Below are 21,001 nucleotides of genomic sequence, written 5' to 3'. Positions count from 1 at the left end.
TCAATAAACTAATGAGCGCCGTTTTATGTTGCAGTAAACACATTTTGCACTTCCCTGCCTTCACTTGGAGGGAAAAAATCGGACCACCCCATCATCGATGACAACCGACCCCTCCGAAATTCACCCCTTTTCCGTTGCCAGGTCGGTGCCCAGGATTTCATGGCCAAATCATCGGATTTAAAATTGTTACTCTTCTTTTGGGATTATCTTTGCACAGTTGAAAATTTCCAAATTTCAGCAGCTGTTTTTTTTCGTGGATTTCATAAAATTTATGTAATTTTACATAAATAAGATGAAAATTTTACCCTGCTAATGTAATTTTACATGCTTTTTGAGGTTAAATTACACTTTTGCGTATGTAATTGTGTAATTTTACATCAGAAATTATGTAAAATTTCATCATCAAGGTGATAATTTCATCTTTTTTTTGTAATTTAATTTTTACGGACAATATTATGTAAAAAACATCAATGCAGAAAAAAACTTTATTTTGGTGAAAATTTTTAATTAAATTTAATAAATATTTTCACAGTGCCAAATCAAACCCAAAACTGTCACCCTATCATGTTTCGAATCAGTAGCAGCGTAACGAAACAGAATAAAAGAAGAAGTGGCGAGTGTGTAACTTTAATAGCATATCCTATTTTCGAGCCGGATTAGAAAGAACTCAGAAGTCTCGGGCAGGACTCCGGGATCCGGGGTGTTTTCGGTGGCGGTGGGAAGCACCACCTATCGCTGCAATATGTTCCATCTGATATCGAATTAGCCAAAATAAAACGGGAGACAAAAGAGGTGAATTTGATCACTTAGCAGTGTGAACAATTTCTAAGCTTAGGTTTTTCTAAATTGAAAATAATAAAAATTTCACGTGGTTTATGGATGGCCCCATATTTGTCTTCGTAATTTCTGATTCTGATCAATTCCCAATCTAACAAATCCCATACCAATCAAAGTAGTCCAACTTTTTTTTCTGCACTCGCGTCAAACGTCATCCCGCTTTCAAAATGGCGACCGGAACGATGGACGAGCTGCTGCAGGAGCTGAACTACGACTTCAACTTTATGGTGCACGAAATCCGCACCTTGATGACGCGGCTGAAGCTGTCCGAGCGGCGGGTCGTCGAGGCGTGGGTGCACAAGCTGGCCGGCGCCAACCAAACGCTGGAGGAGGTGCAGCTGCGGAACGACTTTCTGTTCTACCTGGCCCGGAACTGCGAGCAGGGCGCCCTGCTGCCCCCGTTCGATCAGCAACCCCCGCCGGGGTACGTCCTGAACTCGGCGCATTTGATGGTGAGGTTCGGCAAATGTTCATTTTAAATCAGCAACTGATTTTGAACGATTTTCAGCCAAATTTCGGGTCGGAAATGACGGGGGAAGCGGCGTCCAAACCGGTGTACGAGGCGTACACGGAATCGGCTGGAGGAGCGTCACGGAGGGCCGAGCTGTTCAAGCGATCGCCGGATGGTGGGGCGTTCCTGGTGTCGCAACCAGTTCCACGATGTGGAGCGTTTTGCTATTTGGCAATTGTGAGCAAACATCAGAATCCGTGATTTGAAGCAAAGTTTCCAAATTCGTGTTGTAAACGTTTTATTAATTGATGAAATATATTTTATTCATGTCCCAGAAAAAAAATCTAATTTTATTGGTGGTTGCAAGATTCGTCGAATCAGCTGCTAAACAAATCGAGCAAAATTTGAAGTTTTCTGTCGGATTCTCATCAGATTTTCTCATCAAATTTTCTTAAATTTTATGAATGGAAATTAAGCTAATAAACAATAAAATTTCGGTAAAATTAACAGATATTAAATAAGACCAAGAATGGCAAAATTGTCAAAATTGTCAAAATTGTCAAAATTGTCAAAATTGTCAGAATTGTCAAAATTGTCAAAATTGTCAAAATTGTCAAAATTGTCAAAATTGTCAAAATTGTCAAAATTGTAAAAATTGTAAAAATTGTCAAAATTGTCAAAATTGTCAAAATTGTCAAAATGGTCAAAATTGTCAAAATTGTCAAAATTGTCAAAATTGTCAAAATTGTCAAAATTGTCAAAATTGTCAAAATTGTCAAAATTGTCAAAATTGTCCAAATTGTCAAAATTGTCAAAATTGTCAAAATTGTCAAAATTGTCAAAATTGTCAAAATTGTCAAAATTGTCAAAATTGTCAAAATTGTCAAAATTGTCAAAATTGTCAAAATTGTCAAAATTGTCAAAATTGTCAAAATTGTCAAAATTGTCAAAATGGTCAAAATTGTCAAAATTGTCAAAATTGTCAAAATTGTCAAAATTGTCAAAATTGTCAAAATTGTCAAAATTGTCAAAATTGTCAAAATTGTCAAAATTGTCAAAATTGTAAAAATTGTCAAAATTGTCAAAATTGTCAAAATTGTCAAAATTGTCAAAATTGTCAAAATTGTCAAAATTGTCAAAATTGTCAAAATTGTCAAAATTGTCAAAATTGTCAAAATTGTCAAAATTGTCAAAATTGTCAAAATTGTCAAAATTGTCAAAATTGTCAAAATTGTCAAAATTGTCAAAATTGTCAAAATTGTCAAAATTGTCAAAATTGTCAAAATTGTCAAAATTGTCAAAATTGTCAAAATTGTCAAAATTGTCAAAATTGACAAAATTGTCAAAATTGTCAAAATTGTCAAAATTGTCAAAATTGTCAAAATTGTCAAAATTGTCAAAATTGTCAAAATTGTCAAAATTGTCAAATTGTCAAAATTGACAAAATTGTCAAAATTGTCAAAATTGTCAAATTGTCAAAATTGTCAAAATTGTCAAAATTGTCAAAATTGTCAAAAATGTCAAAATTGTCAAAATTGTCAAAATTGTCAAAATTGTCAAAATTGTCAAAATTGTCAAATTGTCAAAATTGTCAAAATTGTCAAAATTGTCAAAATTGTCAAAATTGTCAAAATTGTCAAAATTGTCAAAATTGTCAAAATTGTCAAAATTGTCAAAATTGTCAAAATTGTCAAAATTATCAAAATTGTCAAAATTGTCAAAATTGTCAAAATTGTCAAAATTGTCAAAATTGTCAAAATTGTCAAAATTGTCAAAATTGTCAAAATTGTCAAAATTGTCAAAATTGTCAAAATTGTCAAAATTGTCAAAATTGTCAAAATTGTCAAAATTGTCAAATATGACAAAAATGACAAAAATGACAAAAATGACAAAAATGACAAAAATGACAAAAATGACAAAAATGACAAAAATGACAAAAATGACAAAAATGACAAAAATGACAAAAACAAAAATGACAAAAATGACAAAAATGACAAAAATGACAAAAATGACAAAAATGACAAAAATGACAAAAATGACAAAAATGACAAAAATGACAAAAATGACAAAAATGACAAAAATGACAAAAATGACAAAAATGACAAAAATGACAAAAATGACAAAAATGACAAAAATGACAAAATGACAAAAATGACAAAAATGACAAAAATGACAAAAATGACAAAAATGACAAAAATGACAAAAATGACAAAAATGACAAAATTGACAAAAATTACAAAAATGGCAAAAATGACAAAAATGGCAAAAATGACAAAAATGACAAAAATGACAAAAATGACAAAAATGACAAAAATGACAAAAATGACAAAAATGACAAAAATGACAAAAATGACAAAAATGACAAAAATGACAAAAATGACAAAAATGACAAAAATGACAAAAATGACAAAAATGACAAAAATGACAAAAATGACAAAAATGACAAAAATGACAAAAATGACAAAAATGACAAAAATGACAAAAATGAAAAATGACAAAAATGACAAAAATGACAAAAATGACAAAAATGACAAAAATGACAAAAATGACAAAAATGACAAAAATGACAAAAATGACAAAAATGACAAAAATGACAAAAATGACAAAAATGACAAAAATGACAAAAATGACAAAAATGACAAAAATGACAAAAATGTCAAAAAAAGACAAAAATGACAAAAATGTTTTGTTGTTTTGTTGATTTGTTGATTTGTTGATTTGTGAATTGTTGATTTGTTGATTTGTTGATTTGTTGATTTGTTGATTTGTTGATTTGTTGATTTGTTGATTTGTTGATTTGTTGATTTGTTGATTTGTTGATTTGTTGATTTGTTGATTTTTTGATTTGTTGATTTGTTGATTTGTTGATTTGTTGATTTGTTGATTTGTTGATTTGTTGATTTGTTGATTTGTTGATTTGTTGATTTGTTGATTTGTTGATTTGTTGATTTGTTGATTTGTTGATTTGTTGATTTGTTGATTTGTTGATTTGTTGATTTGTTGATTTGTTGATTTGTTGATTTGTTGATTTGTTGATTTGTTGATTTGTTGATTTGTTGATTTGTTGATTTGTTGATTTGTTGATTTGTTGATTTGTTGATTTGTTGATTTTTTTATTTGTTGATTTGTTGATTTGTTGATTTGTTGATTTGTTGATTTGTTGATTTGTGAATTGTTGATTTGTTGATTTGTTGATTTGTTGATTTGTTGATTTGTTGATTTGTTGATTTGTTGATTTGTTGATTTGTTGATTTGTTGATTTGTTGATTTGTTGATTTGTTGATTTGTTGATTTGTTGATTTGTTGATTTGTTGATTTGTTGATTTGTTGATTGTTGTTTTGCTGTTTTGTTATTTTGTTGTTTTTCAGGTTTGTTTTTTTTGTAATTCTGGATTTTTTGTGTTGCAATAGCATGCAAAAATTTGTGTGTATTGGCATGGTATATTGCAATTAAATGCAATACCTTCTCACAAAACTAGAAAGGTAATCGCAAAATTCGTAATCGGAAGAAGCCCGATTTGATTCTCAACGCAAAACAAAGCAAAAAGAAAAAGCTGAACATTAGGCCGCTTTCCGATTCTCGATCGGTGAGTGAAAATTTATGTTTTCATTTGGTGCACACAGTTTTCTGTGCAAAAATAAAGGGGTGTGCTGGAAAAAAACAAGAGGGTTGTGTAATTCGAGTTTTTTTTTTCGTCCTCCAGACCAAGTTCTCGACCCTCTCTCGACAACATCTTTAAGCCCACAACTGTGCCCAACATTTTACGGCCGGAAAATGTGCTACCACTCTGTGTTTCGGCTTTGGGCTGGGTGCTTGGAAAAACCAAGGGAGTTTGGTTCTGGGTTGGTTTGCCGAAAAACGGGGGTTGTTGTCGGTGGTCCCGATTTGGGGTTGATTCTGGTGGGTGCCGGCTTGGGTTTTGGCAAGTTGTTGGGTTGAGGAGGTTCATAAGATGAGGTTTATGAGCGAATGCGTCAATTTTATTATTAGTTAGTTCTGGATTAAATTTTTTGAGGGTGAGAAAAAATTCCAATAATTGCCTGCAACCGAAAAAAGGTTACTCAATTCAACCTCAATATAATCAAAAGTCAGCTCAACTTCCGGCCACGAATAGCCTCAATTCGTTCCCAGAAGCCAACACGATTCTAATTAAAACTTTAAAATGCACCATCTTGCTCGATTCCGCAATCAAGTTTCTTATAAATAAATTCATTTTTCCAAGTGGTTGCCACTTTGCGTGTTCGCCGCAGTCTTATTGGTTGGCCTCAATCAGGTCAAGAAAATGAATCCTTCTTTTTATAAACAAAAGAAAAAAAACCGGCATTGGCGCATCCTTTCTTGCTCGTGGAAGCCCCCACCCCAAAACTCAATCAAAAGACGCTGTTTGGTTAAAATTTCAATTTCCGGCTGCCCGGCATTTCGAAACAACCTGACACTTTCGGCTGAATCTTGGCTGGCACAAATTTTGGGCGCGAACGTCTTGAGTGACTTTTTGAGGAAAAACCTCCCCCCACCAACCAGAAAAAAAGGAAACTATCTTCAAAACAGAAGGCAAAATTTTTCCCACACCATTGTTTGCCATTTTTCCAGCCCAAAGTGACAAATGATCAGTGAACCACGGAAAAGCCTGCTAGGCAGCCAGCAAAACGGATGCAACGAAGCGTTTGATTTGTGTTTTTGAGTGGGGAATGTGGGGAGGTGAGCTAGGGGGAGGAAGGGGAGGGCAGAAAATAACCGACAACCGGAAATTGTAGGTGTGCAAAACGAGGAAAAGTCGAAAAACGTGCGCGCATTTTTACACATTCAATGGGAATGGTGTGCAATATTAGGCGTTGGGAAGTGCATTGAGAGAGGTAGTGGTGGAAAGGGGGGAAGTCTTTCGTTATTGTTTTCTTTTATTCGTTTTTTTTTTGCAATGTTATTCTCCTTCCTGGTTGCGTTTGTTTACTCATGTTTACCTCATTGTTTTGTACAATTTGAAGTGAGCATTTGCGAAATGTTAAAAGTCAGTGAGCTATGACCATCCTTATTTGGTTCGCGTGTTATTTTCTTATTTTTTAAAGAGCGCATCAGATTTTAACTTTAATTCTAATAATAAAATAAATGCCAATTATGTGCTGCCCAGTACAATTAAATATAACTAAGATCAAAAATTTCCACACTGTGCTTCAAGGCTACGCCCAAATAGTCCCGGGGATAATAATTGGGGGAATGGTCAGAATGATCGAATTTATTAAAATTACCAAAATAATCAAAATTACTAAAATAACCAAAAAATAGTAAAATTGCCAAAATTACCCAAAAATTCCCAAAAATACCCAAAATTACCCACATTACCAAAGTTACCAGAATTGCCAAAATTACCAAAATAACCAAAATTAACAAAATAAACCAAATGAAAAAAAATGATCAAAATGATCAAAATGATCAAAATGATCAAAATGATCAAAATGATCAAAATGATCAAAATGATCAAAATGATCAAAATGATCAAAATGATCAAAATGATCAAAACGATCAAAATGATCAAAATGATCAAAATGATCAAAATGATCAAAATGATCAAAATGATCAAAATGATCAAAATGATCAAAATGATCAAAATGATCAAAATGATCAAAATGATCAAAATTATCAAAATGATCAAAATGATTAAAATGATCAAAATGATCAAAATGATCAAAATGATCAAAATGATCAAAATTTGCAAAATAAGCAAAATTAGCGAAATTAGCAAAATTTGCAAAATTAGCAAAATAACCAAAATAAGCAAAATTTGCAAAATTTGCAAAATTAGCAAAATTAGCAAAATTAGCAAAATGATCAAAATTAGCAAATTAGCAAAATTAGTAAAATTAGCAAAATTAGCAAAATTAGCAAAGTTAGCAAAATAAGCAAAATTAGCAAAATTAGCAAAATTAGCAAAATTAGCAAAATTAGCAAAATTAGCAAAATTAGCAAAATTAGCAAAATTAGCAAAATTAGCAAAATTAGCAAAATTAGCAAAATTAGCAAAATTAGCAAAATTAGCAAAATTAGCAAAATTAGCAAAATTAGCAAAATTAGCAAAATTAGCAAAATTAGCAAAATTAGCAAAATTAGCAAATTTAGCAAAATTAGCCAAATTAGCAAAATTAGCAAAATAAGTAAAATTAGCAAAATTAGCAAAATTAGCAAAATTTGCAAAATTAGCAAAATTTGCAAAATTTGCAAAATTAGAAAAATTAGCAAAATTAGCAAAAATAGCAAAATTTGCAAAATTTGCAAAATTAGCAAAATTAGCATAATTAGCAAAATTAGCAGAATTAGCAAAATTAGCAAAATTAGCAAAATTAGCAAAAAATAGCAAAATTAGCAAAATTAGCAGAATTAGCAAAACTATCAAAATAAGCAAAATAAGCAAAATTAGCAAAATTAGCAAAATTAGCAAAATTAGCAAAATTAGCAAAATTAGCAAAACTAGCAAAACTAGCAAAATTAGCAAAATTAGCAAAATTAGCAAAATTAGCAAAATTAGCAAAATTAGCAAAATTAGCAAAATTAGCAAAATTAGCATAATTAGGATAATTAGCAAAAAAAAATAGCAAAAAAGCAAAATAAGCAAAATTAGCAAAAATAGCAAAATAAACAAAATTAGCAAAATTAGCAAAACAAGCAAAATTAGCCAAATTAGTAAAATGAGCAAATTTAGCAAAATTAGCAAAATTAGCAAAATTAGCAAAATTAGCAAAATTAGCAAAATAAGCAAAATTTGCAAAATTTGCAAAATTTGCAAAATTTGCAAAATTTGTGAAAATAGCACAAATAAGCAAAATTAGCAAAATTAGAAAAATGAAATTAAAATAATTTACATTAATCACATAAATTACATAAATTACATAAATTACATTAATCACATAAATTACATAAATTACATAAATTACATAAATTACATAAATTACATAAATTACATAAATTACATAAATTACATAAATTACATAAATTACATAAATTACATAAATGATCAAAGTGACCAAAATGAAGGTTTTTTTTTACGAAATATTTTTTTATTAAGCCCTTTAAGGTGCCAAGACTCGGTTAGGACCGTGGGCTTAGAATGTTTAATTCTGTTGAAAATATGTTTTGAGAAATATAAGTGAATTTCCACAATTTATCAAACAAAAAATAACCCTCGTAATTTCACAGTATTCCTTCCTCCTTCCCACGAGAGCATCTTTCCATTATCTTCTGCACCAAGTTAACAGTACAAATAAAAAAAAGGAAGCCGCCGCCACGGCCTTTCAGGTAAAATTATGATCCCTAAAATTGGATTAGGATCCGTGTTCTGTTCCCGTCCGGGGGTTGCGTTTGTTTTTCGCCACCGGCCCTCTTTAATTTCGCTTCACTTCTCCTGGGTGCAATCATAATTAGAAGCTTTTTTTAACACCGTGAGGCGTTTTCGGGAAGATTTTTTTGTGTCTGCTCTCCTTTTTTTAAGGTAACGTCTAATTAGTGCTTAGTTAATTCGTTCCGCTGTTAACCACCACGCCGGTTTTTCTTTGAGGGTTTATTTTTTTTTTGTTTGCTAGATTAGCACTCTTCCTTAAAAGGGAATTTGAAGTGATGGATGATCACGGTTGGCAGCCCCTCGAAGATGTTAATTGAATATTAGTGGCAGTTTTGTTTGTTTTTTTATTGAGCTAATTCTACGTGAAGTTCAAGTTTTTCGAAGTAATACACTCCACGATCAGTAAATCACCTGAACTCAATTCAAAGTCTCTCCCCCTTCTCTAGCACAAAACTTTCTGTTTAACTTCTGCGGTGTTAATTGTGCGGAAAAATGCCCACCTTCCGTGCCTGTTTGTGGACTTCCATCCGACCAATCGGCGGCATGGTTCCCCAAGTCACTGTGCTGCGTTCCACCTGGGCCACCACACCCAGGCTCGCCGACCAATTATTGTTGGAAAATTTCATTGTTTTTACACCCAACGCCGACACCCGGCGCGAGCTTCGGTTGAAGTTTTCTCTTTTTCCGATGGAGCGAATCGGGGGAAATTCTTTGAACGGTTAAAATGAATTTAAAAATGTGATATTTTTGATAAAAATAAAAAAAATCAGAAAAATGATTCCAATCTTAAATTATGATATGCATCAAACTTGGATTATGCCGATATAGCTCAGCTGGCTAGCGCGATCATGGGTTGAAATCTCGTTCCAACATTTTTTATTCAACTTTCCTATGTCCACACTTTCCGTGTCCAAAGGAGGGGTGTGGCCGGTGACCGCTTAGTGTGTGCACCGGGGGTAAAAAACGTCAACCGCGCGCCGTCACGCCGGGCTCTGCGGACGGAAGTGGCTGTTCGTTGGCCTGGGTCTGGTAAAGTTTGCCCAAGAAGAACAACACCCCGTTTTGGGGTGGACAATAACAAAACAAACGGCAGAGCCAAGCGTAAACAGTTTTCACGTGCCACCACTTGGCAGTTGCTGCCGGTTGGTGGCTGCCACCTCAGAGGGGAAGCGGGAGGACGCGTTTGTCTTTCAGGTTATGTGTAGTGTTTTTGCTGGTTTTGTTCGTTTGAAACTGTTACTGCAGAAGTTTGCAGTGGGGTATTTGGGTACTGTTGAATAACAACAATGGGAAGGTGTGATTGGAAGTTGCACTCTTTTGTGTGCTTTTGATGTAGTATCGATACAAATTGCTCTAAATTTGCTAAAATTTTAAAAATATTTTGGCAATTTTTAAAGACATAGAGCGTATTAACATTGTTCTATGGTCTGTTCAACCTAGGTTTCACACGCCACCATTTTTTTGTCAAACTTTGGGTGAAATTTTAGCTTTTCATATTACTACTCAGATTTATTCTATCTTTTTTTTAAATAAATTTACGTCAATATTCCAAATCGATTGCTCATAAACAGCTAGAGCATTTGTAATCAAGAGATATTTTCAATTCTAAAACAATTTCTTATCATCAGTCAGAGTACAAATTCAAAGAAATTGAAAAAAATATAATTGAGGTCAAAATCAAGCTATCTATTTCAATTTCAAGTAATATCAAGCTGAAGCACAAATTCATAAAAGTTGACAAATCGATTATTCAAATCAAAATCAACACAAATTTGTAATTTCAAGTCAATTGTTCGTCAACAGCCAGAGCACAAATTTAGAGAAGATTGAAATTTAAAAACGTGTGTCAAAATGAAGGTATTCCTTCAATTTGAAGTCGATTGTAGATAAACTGCCAAAGCACAAATTCATAGAAGTTTAAAAATAGATTATTCAGGTTAAATACAACCCAAATTTCCTATTTCAAGTCAATTGTTCAAAACCAGTTAGATCACAAATTCATAGAAGTTTAAAGATAGATTACTCACGTCATAATCAACCCAAATTTTCAATTTCAAGTCGATTGCTAGAAAACAGCCAGAGCACAAATTCGTAAATGTATAAAAATCGGTAATTAAAATTAAAATAAAGAAATATTTGTAATTTCAAATCGATTGCTATAAAACAACCAGATCACTAAACCGTAAATGTTGAAAAACGTTGTTTTTTTACAATATTGAGATAAATTATAATTATCAAGTCGATTGCTCTTTAACAACTTGTACTAAAATTTTGAGATGATTGAATATCGATTATTTATGTTAACAAGAAGGTATACTATCAATGTCAAGTCGAATGCTCATAATAGCCAGTGCACAAATTCGTAGAAGTTGAATATAAGAATATTCAGATCAAATCAACAAAAATTTTCAATTTCAGGTCGACTGCTCATCAACAGGCAGAGCACAAATTCGGAGAAGATTGAATATCGATAATTTATGTCAAAATGAAGGTATTCCTTCAATTTTAAGTCGATTGTTCATATCCTGCCAGAGCACAAATTCATAGAAGTTTAAAATAAATTATTCAGGTCAAAAACAAACCCAAATTTTAAATTTCAGGTTGATTGTTCGAAAACAGCCAGAGCACAAATTCATAAATGTTTATAAAACGGTTTTTTAGTAATATGTTAACAAGAAGGTATACTTTCAATGTCAAGCTCATAATAGCGAATGCACAAATTCGGGAAGTTGAAAATAAGAATTCAGATCAAATCAACATAATTTTTAAATTTCAGCTCGACGGCGCATCAACAGGCAGAGCACAAATTCTGAGAAGATTGAATATCGATAATTTATGTCAAGATGAAGGTAAACTCTCAATTGAAAGTCGATTGTTCATAACCAGCCAAAGCACAAATTCGTGAAAGTTGTAAGTGACGATTACTTAGGTCAAAATCAACAGAAATGTTAAATATCGAGTCGATTGTCTGGCCAAATCACAAATCGTAGATGCTGAAAAATTGAATAATTTTGTCAAATTCAAGATATATTTCCAATTTCAAGCCGATTGCTCATTATCAAGTAGTGCACAAATTCGTACAAGATGTTTTCATCTTCTATCATTCGATAATTTAAGTTTAAATCGAGACATATTTTCAAATTTAAAGCGTTTGTCATCATCAGACAGGGCACTTATTCTTAAAAGCCGATTTTTTTCAAAATTAGTATAAAAACCGGCTCCGTGGCTTAATGGTTACGGCTTCTGCCTCATAAGCAGAAGGTTCAGGGATCAAATCCCGGTCGGTACCTTTGAAATTTGGAATCAGGAATTTGAACTTTGAATATGAACAAAAACGAAATTGAATCGGGTGGGATTCGAACTCACACCTTTGGATTGGTGGTCTGGGACGCTAAGCAGTCAGCCATCAGCAGGTTTACACTCTAGCAGTGAATTGATCCGTAGTGTTGAAGCATGTTATCTTCTCATATTAAATACGCGCTGATCCCTGATTTGCCTGAGGGGATTGGAAGTCTAAATATAGATCGAGTTTCCTTCAGATGCTTGCTTCTATGTTTAGGCGGGGCCGAACAATGCCCAGCGACCTCGGAATTGGACCGCAAGGAGCTCTGTCATTCTGAAACGGGACGTTGGAAGCAGCGCGAGGGCTATCACCACCTAATACCCGGGACTGAGATAAGCTGTATCAGCATTCGGCATGTACACAGTCTGATACAAATTATACTTTCCCATAATTTCGCTACCGGTTAGCGGGTATTGGATTGGACCACACACACACACACACACACACACACACACACACATTTTTTTCAAAATTAGTATAAAAATTAAGGAATATACTTTCAATGTCCAGTCGATTGCTCATAACCAGCACAAGCACAAATTCGTAGAAAAATCAATCATTTTTGGTAAGAATTCAAGGATATTTTCAATTTCAAGCCAATTACTTATCACCAGCTGGAGCACAAATTCGGAGAAGTTGAAAAATCGATAATTTAGGTTTAAATCATGGAATATGTTCAATTTTCGGATGACTGCTCATCACAAGATAGGGCACTATTTGTAATAAAAAGTTGAAAAATTGCTCATTACCATCCATTGTACAAATTCGTAGAGGTTGAAAAATCTATAAATAAAATCTAAATAATTGAATTATTCAAAAAAATCGATTGCTCACCAAAATTGCCATCACAAATTGGAGCGCAAATTCATAGCAGTTGAAAATTGATAATTTTGGTCAAAATCAAGGTATATTTGCAATTTTAGGTCGATTGCTCACTACCAGCTAGAGCACTAAATAGTTGAAAGCTGACAAATCGATAATTTTGGTCAGAAAGTCCTCTTTTAATTTAATTTCAATAGCTTATCTCCAGCCAAATTTTGTAAACCAATCAATTACTTCAACAACCTCTAATCCTTAACCAAACTACCCAAGTAAAACCAAAAGTCTCCACCTCTTTTGCCAAAATTCCGCGGTTGGTGTGGGAAACCTCCCCTCCAGAAGTCGCAACTCGCAAGTGCTAATATTAATATTTTCATTAACACCGAAAGTAATTAAAAAGTCTTCCCTCAAAGGAATTTGCCCAGGCAAGAAAGTTTGGCGCGCCCCTCCCTAAATTTGTAATTTTTTTTTGTTGTTTTTGCTAAACGTTTCACAACTTTTCACTCTTTTTCTTCGGGGTGTACGGAAAAATCTTCGGGGGGGGGAAATTAATCTCCTTAATTAGGAGGCATAAATTGCACGCTCTCTTAGTTTCATGGGGGCCATTAAAATAAATAATAATTAAAACGATCACCGGGGCGCGTAGCTTGGCTTGGCACGTGGTTTGCTTGGTCCCGAAATTTGGGGTAATTTTTGTGTGAAGCAAGGGTAACGTTACGCTTTGGTTGGATGTTTTTGTATTTTTTCGGAAAATCCTCTAAAAAACAAAGATTTTTATCGATTCTGCTGATGGGATTTGCGAGCACACACGCACTGTGTGTCCACATAATCCCAAAACACACAACAACAAATGTCTCCTTACGCTTCAAGGATCAAGAGACTCGAACTGAAACCCATCACGGTGTGCAATCATTGTCAAACAATGCCAGGAGCAAATACACTTATGTCTGTATTATACAAAGGGAAGAAAGGACCCGACCCCAAAGAAAGGATGTAAATCGACTTAGTCGACTTGCAGGCGAAATCCACCTTTGGGCTGATTATAGAGAGCCGACACGAGCAAAAGAAAAAATCAGTTTTCCCATCGGGACTCCTCTTAAGGTGGTGCATCCTTTCACCGCCGAAAAGAAAAGGGCGAAACTGTCGCAAAAAAAATTGTCAACAAACAAAAGGACGCACACTCGACATGTCTCCCTATAAGCCGTTTATCAACTCGCTTTTCAACCATGAGGCGGGTTTTCTCTCCACATTTTCTAGGTTAGGATTCGAAATAATCAGATTTCATCTAAAGCAGCAACATTAATCACGTTGGCTCGATCAAGATGTTGCATTTTAAGGTAAAAGTGCAGCTTATTTTCGAGAGGACCTCTTACTTCTAGTGAATGAAACCGTTTTTTGAAGAGGATGACGTCAGGCGTGAGGGGCAATGATTAAGGGCTGGCGCGGGAAAATATAAAGAGCTAGGAAAGTGGGTTTCGGGATGACAACAAGGACGACACGCAGGGTAGGCTGAGGGATGCCGCTGATTTTTGTTTTTTTTTTCTGGCCAAAATGTGTAATCGCATTAAGCTGTTGTGCAAATGTTTTTTTTTTTTGCTTGTGAGGCAATGATAGAAGACAAAATGTATTTTTTGCACGACTTAAAAGAAATATTACCCTTTTTTAATTTTATTGGACTCAGAAAACACTACAAAAAAAATGATTCTACTTTTTAATTGTAATTTTATGAAATCTTAAAAAAGTTTGGTTTCATTTCAGATAAAAAAAATACATCAACACCAATTAAGAACCCAAATGAAGCTCACTTCTCTTGATTGCAACCAGAAATTAACGGTCAAAGCACGACCAGTTCGCCCACAAAAACAAAACACCAAAACTGCCACTCAGCTCACCTTAACGAACTTTACATCCGGTCATGATACAAGTTAGTCAGTTCGGGCAGTTCGGGCCGGAAAAACGGGCATCCTTTCAGTAAAACCCCGATGTGGTAAGGAGTAAACTATTAACGATTCACCTAAAAGAGAAATTTCATTAAAATTTCTTGAATTTTGTTACTTCGTTTGTTTTTTTTTTAATTTCGTATTTTTTGGCAATTTTAAAATTTTATTTTTTTTAATTTTTGTAATTTTTGTAATTTTTGTAATTTTTGTCATTTTTGTCATTTTTGCCATTTTTTGTCATTTTTGTCATTTTTGTCATTTTTGTCATTTTTGTCATTTTTGTCATTTTTGTCATTTTTGTCATTTTTGTCATTTTTGTCATTTTTGTCATTTTTGTCATTTTTGTCATTTTTGTCATTTTTGTCATTTTTGTCATTTTTGTCATTTTTGTCATTTTTGTCATTTTTGTCATTTTTGTCATTTTGTCATTTTGTCATTTTTGTCATTTTTGTCATTTTTGTCATTTTTGTCATTTTTGTCATTTTTGTAATTTTGTCATTTTTGTCATTTTTGTCATTTTTGTCATTTTTGTCATTTTTGTAATTTTTGTCATTTTTGTCATTTTTGTCATTTTTGTCATTTTTGTCATTTTTGTCATTTTTGTCATTTTTGTCATTTTTGTCATTTTTGTCATTTTTGTCTTTTCCGTCATTTTTGTCATTTTTGTCATTTTTGTCATTTTTGTCATTTTTGTCATTTTTGTCATTTTTGTCATTTTTGTCATTTTTGTCATTTTTGTCATTTTTGTCATTTTTGTCATTTTTGTCATTTTTGTCATTTTTGTCATTTTTGTCATTTTTGTCATTTTTGTCATTTTTTGTCATTTTTGTCATTTTTGTCATTTTTGTCATTTTTGTCATTTTTGTCATTTTTGTCATTTTTGTCATTTTTGTCATTTTTGTCATTTTTGTCATTTTTGTCATTTTTGTCATTTTTGTCATTTTTGTCATTTTTGTCATTTTTGTCATTTTTGTCATTTTGTCATTTTTGTCATTTTGTCATTTTTGTCATTTTTGTCATTTTGTCATTTTTGTCATTTTTGTCATTTTTGTCATTTTTGTCATTTTTGTCATTTTTGTCATTTTTGTCATTTTTGACAATTTTGACAATTTTGACAATTTTGACAATTTTGACAATTTTGACAATTTTGACAATTTTGACAATTTTGACAATTTTGACAATTTTGACAATTTTGACAATTTTGACAATTTTGACAATTTTGACAATTTTGACAATTTTGACAATTTTGACAATTTTGACAATTTTGACAATTTTGACAATTTTGACAATTTTGACAATTTTGACAATTTTGACAATTTTGACAATTTTGACAATTTTGACAATTTTGACAATTTTGACAATTTTGACAATTTTGACAATTTTGACAATTTTGACAATTTTGACAATTTTGACAATTTTGACAATTTTGACAATTTTGACAATTTTGACAATTTTGACAATTTTGACAATTTTGACAATTTTGACAATTTTGACAATTTTGACAATTTTGACAATTTTGACAATTTTGACAATTTTGACAATTTTGACAATTTTGACAATTTTGACAATTTTGACAATTTTGACAATTTTGACAATTTTGACAATTTTGACAATTTTGACAATTTTGACAATTTTGACAATTTTGACAATTTTGACAATTTTGACAATTTTGACAATTTTGACAATTTTGACAATTTTGACAATTTTGACAATTTTGACAATTTTGACAATTTTGACAATTTTGACAATTTTGACAATTTTGACAATTTTGACAATTTTGACAATTTTGACAATTTTGACAATTTTGACAATTTTGACAATTTTGACAATTTTGACAATTTTGACAATTTTGACAATTTTGACAATTTTGACAATTTTGACAATTTTGACAATTTTGACAATTTTGACAATTTTGACAATTTTGACAATTTTGACAATTTTGACAATTTTGACAATTTTGACAATTTTGACAATTTTGACAATTTTGACAATTTTGACAAGTTTGAAAATTTTGACAATTTTGACAATTTTGACAATTTTGACAATTTTGACAATTTTGACAATTTTGACAATTTTGACAATTTTGACAATTTTGACAATTTTGACAATTTTGACAATTTTGACAATTTTGACAATTTTGACAATTTTGACAATTTTGACAATTTTGACAATTTTGACAATTTTGACAATTTTGACAATTTTGACAATTTTGACAATTTTGACAATTTTGACAATTTTGACAATTTTGACAATTTTGACACTTTTGACAATTTTGACAATTTTGACAATTTTGACAATTTTGACAATTTTGACAATTTTGACAATTTTGACAATTTTGACAATTTTGACAATTTTGACAATTTTGACAATTTTGACACTTTTGACAATTTTGACAATTTTGACAATTTTGACAATTTTGACAATTTTGACAATTTTGACAATTTTGACAATTTTGACAATTTTGACAATTTTGACAAGTTTGACAATTAAGATTTTTTTTTTCATTTGCATTTCAATACTTATCTTAAAATTGAAAACAAAACTAAGCAAAAAGCCTAACAAAAACACACACATATTATGCGGTTGGGTGGTTTTCTGACAGTTCGCGTGACGGCGAAGCGTTTAAGTGTCTGACACTTTTTTTCTATACCTTCATGAGTTTTTTTTTCAAAGTGGAACACGTCCACAGTTGTTCACTGTGCGTTGCGTGAAGCAATATAAAAACGCTCATCGCCCAGTTTAGTGCCTGTATAATCGATTACAAGAAAAAATAATATGAAAGAGGGGGCGCGCATTCTTGACATTTGTAAAAATGCAATCATTTTCACACATGGTGTGATTCCTGTCATTTGTTTGTTATGGTTTCGATTTTTGAGCAAGTCATGCAACGCTTGAACCACAAAAAGTAAAACATCTTCATTTGAAATTACACAACTTTTAAGGCACATTGTCGAACCGATTCCGAAATTGAGAGCAGATCTCCCTTTGTGTCCAGATGAAAAATCGAACGAAAATGGGATCTGTTGCGCCGAAAAAGAGATGTGTCAAAATTGATAAAAAAAAGGTTCCAAAAGACAAAAGACGAATATTTTTAAGTCGATACCTTCTCTTTTTGCCCGACTGACGGCCAACGAAAGCTGGCCATCCTTTTGGTCGGCCTTTGTGTCCGTTTGTGAGGAAAAATTTGTACCCATAAGGTTTTCACTGAAGTAAAAAGAAAAGAAGGTTTGGCTAACCAAATGTTTGGAGGCCTGAAACTATCTTTTTTCCCTTCTTGTGTAATATGTGAAATTGGCAACAATGGACTGGAGCGATGGGTACATAAATTTAAGGTCATAATAGATTTCTCGAAAAATTTGTAACTTTTACACGAACAAAAATGTTCGCTTCAATTGTTCGGTTCGATTTCAGAGGGACGGACCGCCCTTTCAGAAGTTCTGTCTAAATATTTTATTCGACATTCGGTCGAGTGATAAATTGCCTTGAAACTATTAAATCGATGTAGAAAGAATAAATATAAAAAAAAAAACGTTTCATGACCGATTGCCCACGGCTGGCAGATGCTCCTCAAACTCCTCAAACTGACCAAAGGGTTGGACCAATCCTGCGAAACCTGCCCGCTTCACCGCTCATTAACGATCTTTAGCCTCACCTAATTTGGGGGGTAATTCCAAGCTCGCGCACACAGGATGTGTGGGAATTTCAAAGTTACGGAAAAGGGACTTGAAATAATAACTTATTCAAATGGAGGAAATAAAAGGGGTCGTAATTGCTCAGCGTAACTCACCTGGTGCGGGCAGAGGTGCCGTGTGGTCAACGGTTTTGGGGTGTAGGTCTGGGGATTTGAGGACAGGTGATGCGGAAAACGGCCTAAATGGTTTAGGAAGTACGGTTTTTGTGTTGGAATTGACTCGGTTGTGGTTGGATGACTCTATTTTTTGTTATTAGAGATCTTCAAAAGGTTCAATTCAGGAGGAAGATAGTTTTATGAACAAAAATTAAAATGAAATTGCAATGAAATATCGAAACATATAACTTTTTTAATCGAAAGTAACAGGGGTTGTTTGGACATATAAAACTAGCATCTTGGCCAACTATGAGCGCTCCAGGTCCCTGAATCCCCTGAAAATTTCAAGCGGATTGTTTGGTAAAAATAAGCTTTTTCGTTGTAAACAATAATATTAGCAATTTAAACTTAATTTTAGGACAATTACGGCACCTAAAAAAGCCAGAGCAAAACCTGGTATATTTTCAATAGGGCCTAACCTTGGATGTAAACAATCAACCTATCCCACTCACACTTCACGTGAACTATCACTTCGACATTGTCCTACTATCTTGTCACATTTAAGAGCCAAATTGAGTCAAGAAGGCCATTTTGTGCAGCTCACCTGCCTCACCTTTTGACCTCCACAGATTCTCAAAATTCGATTTCAATCCTATAGATATTCAACAAAAATTGACAAAAACTCCGTGCATTGATGTCACCCTCCAAAATTGCTGCAAGTGCGACAACTGGCCAAAGGGTTTTCAGGTCAGAACGCGTTTGACACACGTTCATGACCGACTTTTGTTAACATTTGTTAATTTTATAACACGGGACTCAGGCAACCAAATGCAACCCAACAAAACGTGTTGGTTATTGTTTACATTGCGTGCTCTATTTTGTGTTTGTAGGGTTGTTACGGATGGCGCGGATGGCGCGTTTCGCGCGGATTTGGCGCGGATTAGCTGGCTAATCCGCGGATGGCATTTTTGATAAATATAAAATTATTTTTTTTTCCAAAATATATATTTTTTTAATAAGAAACTTCGTGTGTTGTTGCTGTTGTATTTTTTAACATCTCCTACCAGCTGTTTTGTTTCTAAAGAGTTATGAGTAATGTTTTTAAACTTATTTATTGTTTATTTGATACAGGATATATTCAAATTTTAATCTTGTGAATCATATTTTTAACTTTTTCCGAAGATATAGACATTAGGATGTTAAAAAAAAAGATTTTCGTAGCCTGTTCTGGTGGGACGACTCCAACATTCAAAATTCAAAGTTTATGAAATTCAAAAATTCAAAATTGATTTTTAAATTAAAAAATTCAGATGAGCAATTCTCTACCAAAACCGGAAATGGATTTTATTTGTATTTTTTGATTTGGCTCTTTTAAAATGTTAGTCTTGATTTAAAAAATTTCAAAAAAAATTTTTCGAAAGTATCGGAAAATTTTACGAATGTTTCATATTTTAATATTTAGTAGGACCATTAGTTGCTGAGATATCGGCATTAGAAAATGTTGAGTTGTTTGGGTGAGACTTAAAAAACTTCAATTTTCGTGTTTCTTTTTGTTAAAGTGGCTGTATCTCAGCAACCCGATGTCCAATCTTCAATGTCTCTTAGACAATTTTATAGCAAATTTTCTGAACTTTTCAAAAAAAATATTTTCAGAAATGGTCACTCATGGTCACTATTTTTAAAAATCGAAAAACTGCAAATATTTCGCTAAAATCAAACTTTCGGTGGCTATATCTTGAAAACGGAGCACTCTATCAAAAAATCTGTTACATAGTTTTCGATTGCAAATTCAATTTTGCATTAAAAAATGACGTCAAATTTGTTTTTGCATAAAATTTCGATTTTTCCAAAAATCACTATTTTTTCAAAAATTCATAACTCGGCGGCAGATTTTTTAACCATGTTTCTCTATGGCTCAAAAGTTGCGGATTTTTGTCCCCTAAAACATATCAAAAAATCTCGAGGATCAAAAAATATGTATTTTGGGAAATTGAGTTTTTGTGAAAAAAAAAGTTGATTGAAAAATTTGCAGATTGCATTTTTTTCCGTGTACCTATTTTTTTCTCAAAAGTCCTCAACAATACCTACAACTTTGCCGAAGACACCAAATTGATCAGAAAATGCACACAAAAGTTACAGCTGTTTGAATATTTACATACCATTTTTGTATGGACAGTAACCAAAATTGTATGGAGACTTGTATGGGTGAACCAATGATACAAAATAGCTTATTTGGTCATAAGGAAGGCCCCCACAAAGTTTGTGCACAATCAAAAAATACAAAAAATTAAAATGGTCGAAATCGGCCGATTTCGTAGAGAGCTGCTCAGATTCAATTAATTAAAAAATCCGAAATTAAACTCTAAAAATTAAATTGTTCAAAAATTTCTAAATTCAACAATATTAAAATTTAAAAAGTCAAAAAAAATTAAAAACATACAAACATTAAATCGAGAAATTCAAAAGAGAGATGTGAGTCGGAAACATGGAGTGAAA

General features: G+C 32.6%; 1 protein-coding gene across 1 annotated transcript; it reads left to right on the top strand.

The window, feature by feature from the left end:
- Positions 1 to 992: 992 nt before the first annotated feature.
- Positions 993 to 1,579, top strand: LOC119765380. Its single transcript, XM_038249118.1, has 2 exons — positions 993 to 1,289; positions 1,346 to 1,579. Exons 1-2 carry the CDS (start codon positions 1,005 to 1,007, stop codon positions 1,547 to 1,549), a joined length of 489 nt encoding a protein of 162 aa, XP_038105046.1. The 5' UTR covers positions 993 to 1,004; the 3' UTR covers positions 1,550 to 1,579.
- The last annotated feature ends 19,422 nt before the right edge of the window (positions 1,580 to 21,001 follow it).

Source organism: Culex quinquefasciatus, chromosome 1, assembly GCF_015732765.1.
Source record: "Culex quinquefasciatus strain JHB chromosome 1, VPISU_Cqui_1.0_pri_paternal, whole genome shotgun sequence".
Taxonomy (NCBI): domain Eukaryota; kingdom Metazoa; phylum Arthropoda; class Insecta; order Diptera; family Culicidae; genus Culex; species Culex quinquefasciatus.
Note: the sequence above shows the minus strand (reverse complement) of the source record. Positions and strands in the feature narration are given on the sequence as shown.